The 7,227-nt window shown below is 46.6% G+C and overlaps 1 protein-coding gene across 1 annotated transcript; it reads right to left on the minus strand.

The window, feature by feature from the left end:
- Positions 1 to 6,589: 6,589 nt before the first annotated feature.
- Positions 6,590 to 7,227, minus strand: LOC123146862 (probable calcium-binding protein CML25/26). Its single transcript, XM_044566133.1, has one exon. It carries the CDS (start codon positions 7,158 to 7,160, stop codon positions 6,723 to 6,725), a length of 438 nt encoding a protein of 145 aa, XP_044422068.1. The 5' UTR covers positions 7,161 to 7,227; the 3' UTR covers positions 6,590 to 6,722.

A 7,227-nucleotide genomic window follows, 5' to 3' on the forward strand; every position in this document is an offset into this window, starting at 1 on the left:
AAGTTTGATGTTTAGAATTACATCGGCTTCTCCCAGATCTTTCATGTCAAAACTTTTTGATAGAAAAGACTTGACCTCATTAATTGCATTAATGTTTGTACCAAAGATCAGTATGTCGTCCACATACAAACATAATATGACACTATTGCCCCCACCATGGCGATAGTAAACACACCTATCAGCCTCGTTAATGACAAATCCTGCAGAAGTCAGAGTTCTTTCAAACTTCTCATGCCATTGCTTAGGTGCCTGTTTCAGACCATACAAAGATTTTAACAACTTGCACACCTTTCTCTCTTCACCCTTTACCACAAACCCGTCAGGCTGATCCATATAGATCTCCTCTTCCAACTCTCCATTGAGAAAAGCTGTCTTTACATCCATTTGATGAATGATAAGACCATAAGAGGCAGCCAAGGAAAGTAACACTCGAATGGTGGTCATTCTAGCAACGGGTGAATAGGTGTCAAAGTAATCTTCGCCTTCTTTCTGAGTGTAGCCCTTGGCCACTAGCCGCGCCTTGTACTTATCAATAGTACCATCAGGCTTTAGCTTCTTTTTGAACACCCACTTACAGCCCACAGGTTTACAACCATATGGTCTATCAGTTAGTTCCCAAGTTCCATTAGAAAGAATTGAGTCCATCTCATTATGAACAGCTTCTTTCCAATCATCTACATCCGGAGATGCATATGCTTCTGCAATCGTCTTGGGTGTGTCGTCCACAAGGTATACAATGAAATCATCACCAAAGGATTTTGCAATCCTTTGTCTCTTGTTCCTTCTAGGAACTTCATTGTTATCCTTCTCAAGGACTTCCTCATGTGATTGTTCGAAATATTCATCAGTTGTACTAGATTCAGGAATTATCTCAGAAGAAAATCTAGCAATGCTATGCATATCTTTCATAGGAAATATGTTCTCAAAAAATGTTGCATCACGAGATTCCATTATAGTATCAACATGCATATCAGGTACTTCAGATTTTACCACTAAAAACCTATAAGCAATGCTCCGTTGAGCATACCCTAGAAAGACACAATCCACTGTCTTTGGTCCAAGTTTGCGTTTCTTAGGAATAGGAATATTGACCTTTGCCAAACATCCCCAAGTGCGCAAATAAGAAAGTGATGGTTTTCTCCCAACCCACTCCTCATAAGGGGTTTTCTCTTTATTATTGTTGGGAACTCTATTCAGGACATGACATGAAGTCAATAGAGCCTCCCCCCACCATGCCTTAGATAAACCAGCAGTGTCTAACATGGCATTCACCAAGTCAGTCAATGTGCGGTTTTTCCTCTCGGCCACTCCATTTGATTGAGGTGAATAGGGAGGCGTCCTCTCATGAATAATACCATGTTCCTCACAAAATTCATCAAAAACTTTTGGAAAATACTCTCCACCACGATCGGACCTAAGACGCTTGATCTTTCTCTCTAGTTGATTTTCAACTTCAGCTTTATAGATTTTAAAGTAGTCTAATGCTTCATCTTTAGTTTGCAACAAATAAACATAGCAAAATCTAGTCGCATCATCAATCAAAGTCATGAAATATCTCTTTCCACCTTTTGTCAACACACCATTCATCTCACAAAGATCAGAATGTATGAGTTCTAGAGGTGCCAAGTTTCTCTCCTCGGCAGCCTTATGAGGCTTTCGAGGTTGCTTAGATTGCACACAACTATGGCACTTAGAACCTTTGGCAACTGTGAAGTTCGGAATTAAACTCATGCTGGATAGCCGAGACATTAAACCAAAATTAATATGACATAAACGAGAGTGCCAAATACTTGCATCATCATTAACACTAGCACAAATTTGGTTTATTGACTTATTGCAAAAATCTGAAAGAGAAAAGCGGAACAAGCCTCCGCACTCATAGCCTTTTCCTATAAATTGTCCAAATCTTGACACGATTACTTTATTGGACTCTAAAACTACCTTAAATCCATCTCGACATAGAAGGGAGCCGCTAACTAGATTCTTGTTCATAGTAGGGACATGCTGCACGTTCCTTAGTTGCACGATCTTTCCCGAAGTAAACTTCAGATCCACCGTGCCAATGCCACGAACAGAAGCATGTGACCCATTCCCCATTAGGACGGAAGAATCCCTTGCGACCTGATAAGAAGTAAACAGGGAGATGTCAGCACACACATGAACGTTAGCACCCGAATCAATCCACCACGAAGATGATTGAAATACTGAAAGCACAATAGGTAAATTACCATACCCATCAGTATTGCTAGCGGTCACCATGTTGACAGTCTTGGAGCTTGTTTTCCCTCTGCGGTCTGCACGTTCAGGGCATTCCTTGGAAAAGTGTCCAGGCTTCCCACAGGCGTAGCACTCTAGCTCAGCCTTGTTGAACTTCTTCTTCTTGAAGGTAGTAGTCTTGGTAGGCTTGTTGAAAACAGGTTTGTTCTTCCCTTTGTTCTTGTTCTGTGGGTACCTCTGCACCATGTTAGCAGTAGGCTGAACCTCACCTCCTTTTTCAGTGGTATCTTTAGCCCGAGCTTTTTCTTCAACATCAAGAGATGCAATCAGATTTTCAACTGATATCTCCTGTCTCTTATGCTTCAGAGTTGTGGCGAAATTCCTCCATGAAGGAGGCAACTTTGCAATCATGCACCCAGCCACGAATTTGTCGGGTAGAACACATTTAAGGAGTTCAAGTTCCTTCACAATGCACTGTATCTCATGAGCTTGTTCAACCACAGAACGGTTATTCACCATCTTGTAGTCATGAAAACTCTCCATGATGTACAGTTCACTGCCTGCATCTGTTGCACCGAATTTTGCATTCAGTGCATCCCACAGAATTTTTCCGTCATTTATGTGCATGTACACATCACACAGACGGTCAGCAAGAACACTCAGAATGCATCCCACAAACATAGTATTGGCTTCCTGGAATTTTCTCCGATCTTCGTCGGTCATTCCCTCTGGAGCACCAACACTAGCGTGGAAAACTTTCAGAGCAGTAAGCCAGAGCGTGGTCTTCACCTGCCACCTCTTAAAGTGCACACCGGTAAACTTATCCGGCCTCAGTGCATCAGCGAATCCAGCCATAGTTAACTCAGGAAATTGCCTACAATTAGGTTTTTGGAATGTTGGAATATTAGGCAAGTTCATGATTAATTCCAGTAAATAATTCATGACTAGAAGAGATACTAGCATGCAATAATCTAGCAAACTAGAAGAACAGCAAGACATGCATAACAGCAGCAAGCACGTAACAATAGCTGTAGAAACAGACATGAACAAAGGATGTTGGACGTACTGATCGTTAGCTATTATGGGTGCGACAATGTTGATGACGATGTTGGCGACGATCTGCTGCTGACGGCGATGAATACGACGATGAGTAGCACCGCCCGACTTGGACGAAAGACGACCCGTGATGACGAATTTGAGCAGTCGCGCACAGCGCTTCCCAAAAACCTAATTCGTCCTCTCCCGGTGCAGGATCGCAAAGACGAACGGTTCCGGAGACCTGCTCTCCCACGCGCCGATGCACGCCGGCGTTTGGGATGGAGTAGACTACGATGGCGGCGCAAGTTGTGAGATGAGGCAAAACCCTAGATGTTTTTCGGTGTATCTCTGGCCGTAGCCGCAATCCCAAACCGACTTGGTTTCTAATTCGTATACTTACCGGACAAGAAATCAAAACTTGTCTGCCAAGACATAAAAAATAAAACGGCAAAAGGAAGCTGCGCTCCTGCAAGGAGACGGACCGGATTTCGGCGGACCATTCACGCGCATGTCGCATGTACGCGCGGCCCCGCCCCGCCCCGGCCAGGCGAGGCGAGCGAGCGCGCGCGTGTGGTTTTCCCTTTCTCTTCTCATATACCACTTAGAGTGGTGGAGAGAACCCACTATATAAAGAGGTCCAACTCTTCTTCAACTTCCAAGGTGGGACTAAACTTAGCACCACCACTTGCCATTTTACACATGGGCTTTGAGATTTCATAAATTGCTATGGGCCTAGCCCATTAATTCTAACATAATAAACCTTAAGTTTCAACTCTTGAAACTTAGTATGAGTGACCAATAAAATCACAATTATTTTGCCTATGACAAAAAAATGCCTTAAAATTCTATCTATGAAACTTGGTATGAATGAGCGATAATATCATAAGTTTCAGATGAAAAATCGTAAGTTTCGACGACCGAAGCTTATTACTTAGTGTGCCCCTACTGTGCTCTCGTGCGGAATCCAACTAATTTACGAATCTCGAGGCAATCGAGCGGCCGGACAGGACTTGGCAAGTGCGTTCCCTGTGAATTTTCGTGCGTAAGTAGGTTGTTGACAACATCTTTATAACCTTCGCATGAGTCTATTGGTTGTACTAGTCAGGATCTTAAGTGATGATGATTTTTCCCCCAAGAAAAATTTGATGATGATTTCGTAACCAACGATTTTTAGCTCTTTGCCAAAGTTAATGCAATCTGTGTGTTCCAGATTTAAAATAAATAAATCAAAGTGAGCATATCTTATGTACAAAGTATATTTGATGCGGTATGCGTAGGTAGGGTGATGATACGACCGGATCCGCCGCCTCCAGATCAATTGGACGATGCACACGATAGTCGTCCTATACCTACCGTGTCAGCAGGTTGCGTCCCAGCAGGTTTGCAACATGGCTCATGTTGTGCTTGGGTGTTTGCAACACGAGCCGTGTAGCGCTTTGGCCTTGCGACATGCGACTGCTTCCACCATTGCGACACGAGCATTGCTGCGCTCAACATTTCTGCAACATGTGCCATGTTGCACATCTAGCCGCCGCTCTCCCTGGTTGACCTGTCCGCAACAGACCCTGTTTGCGAAGCCATGTTGCAAGGACTATGCAACATGAATTGTTTTGCAAAGACATTTGTGTAGTGGGGCAGTGTGCCGAGCAATTACAATAGGGGGACCACTATGCCGGCAGAGGGAAGTTTCCTGCTGAGAGTGGGAATACATAAGACAACTTCATTGCAATTAGCAATCATGCCACGAACTTGTGCATACGGTTTTCACATCCAATCGCGCCGCAAAACTCCCACCGTCGCTCCCATCTCTGCAATCGTCGACACCCGCATTGCCGCCATCCCCGACGCCCGCAATGCCAACCCTCACCAGCCGGCTACAAAACACCTCTTTGCCTTGTTCTTCCCAGGCGACAGCCCACTGACGCCTCTCACCCCTATGCTCGTCGGCAACCCCACACGGTCCTCGGTGCCCCACAACCGTCTTCCTCACACCTCCCTGCCGCTTTGAAGGAGTAAAGATGATGAATGTCACCTGGGGAAATATAAGTTATCTACAAATGCAATTAAGTGATACAACCCTTTATGCTGCATGACAACAAGTAGTAAGCTACACAACGTAACACACAAGCAAGTAGAAACAAGTAAAGCTAGGGTAAAGAGAGAACCAAAAGCGGTATAGAAGATTATGTAATATGAAGTTCACACACTTGAGGGGTGTGCTAATCTCCGTTGGAGGGGGGGGGGGTGAATGTCTCACCTTCTTCTCCGAGAACCACAAGCAACGAATGCTTTGGCTCCCTTGTACTAGGTGTAGCTGTTGGGCCGAGCTGAAAACCCTCTTAGGGCAAATTGAGCCTAGCTCAGATGGTTTGCTTCTTGCTGGTGGAATCAGCTCATCAAGATTCAAGTCCTAGCCTTAGCACTGGTGCATCGATCTTTCTTGGTGGTCAAATGGATCAGTAATATAAGCCTAATTTGGCTTGGTTGCAAGCGTTATAATTTAGGCTCGAGGCCGCTTGGGTTTAATTATCTGGCAACTCTATAGCTGAAAAGGGCGCACAACCTACGACGACAGGGCGAATTGCCTTTCCGACAATATCTGACAATTATTTTCGGCTTAATATATGAAATGCAAATTTGCCTCCGGCTCCAAACCTCATCAAGTCCTCACTTGCCACAATAAGATGCTCAAGTGTTGCATTAGATTGCAAATATAACCATCCTTTCATTTGGACAACTGAAGCCGATTAACCCACATTTGAATTAACGATTTAGCTACAGTTCAGTCAACTGATCCAACTTTGGGTCAGTCGATTTTTAGGGGGGGTCGGGGGCTCGCCGGAGGGAAGAACCAGTGGCAGCACGGGGGAGGAGGGGGGGTCGGGGGCTCGCCGGAGAGGCTACGTACCCCGGTATCTATCTTAGGGTTCAGGGTGGGGGCGATGGTCGCCGGCGGTGGTGGGACGCTGTGGCGTGGGGATTCGCCGGAGAAAAACTTCGGGTCGGGGGGGGGGGGGGGCTACAAGGATGGCCGGGGCGGCGGAGGACCGGTGGTGGGGGTGGTTCCACGGAGGGTGGGGCGGCCGCGCCGGCCGCGGGAGGCGGGGGTGGCGGTTCGGCCGGTGGTGGCTGGCGGCTCAAGGGCTGAAGGTTGGAGAAGCAATCTGGGCCTTTGATTTCGAATTCAATGGCCCAGAAATCGGCTGACCTCAACTGAAAAAGTCAGCCGACTGATTTCTAGCCATTCCCTTGAATTAAAGCAGCAACTTCCCTATAGCATACTAGTGATCGTGCGAGCAAAGCAATGAATAAATGTACACATGACATGACATACTAGGATCGTGCGAGCAAAACAATGAATGAATGAACACGAGTACATGACTGTACATACATATGTGATCGATCAACGAATTAAGTTAACATTGTATGTGATCTAGAAGAATGCCAAGAAGAGATCAAGTCGGTGATCAGACCATCATCATGACCCGGAACTCGTCGAACGAGAGTTTGCCGTCGCCGTCAAGGTCGAACCTGCAGATCATTGCCCTACACTCCTCCACGCGCAGCTCGTGCGACCCCAGCCTGGTCAGCGTCCGCCTCAAGCTCGCTGGCGTAATCATGTCTTCCGCAGACGACGACGCGTACATCCCGAACACCTCCCTCAGGCACCTTCGCTTGATGTCGGCATTGTCCTCTTCATGGGTGCCAGCGGCGGCCAGTCTCGAGAACTCTTCTTGGTTTAGCAGCCCGTCGCCGTCCGCGTCCACCGCTGCAAGGATTACCGCCGCCTCCTCCTCGGGCACGTCCTCGCCCAGCGTCGCCTCCATGCAGCGCCGTAGCTCGGACACAGAAACCTTGCCGTCGCCGTCCTTGTCGAAGGCGGCGAACACCGACAGCACCGCCATGATTGGCTGCTAAATAAGTGTTGCTGCTGACTAGCTGATTGGGAGCTGGGAGCTTGATTTGTAGGTG

This window comes from Triticum aestivum, chromosome 7A (genome assembly GCF_018294505.1).
Source record: "Triticum aestivum cultivar Chinese Spring chromosome 7A, IWGSC CS RefSeq v2.1, whole genome shotgun sequence".
In the NCBI taxonomy this organism is placed as follows: Eukaryota; Viridiplantae; Streptophyta; class Magnoliopsida; order Poales; family Poaceae; genus Triticum; species Triticum aestivum.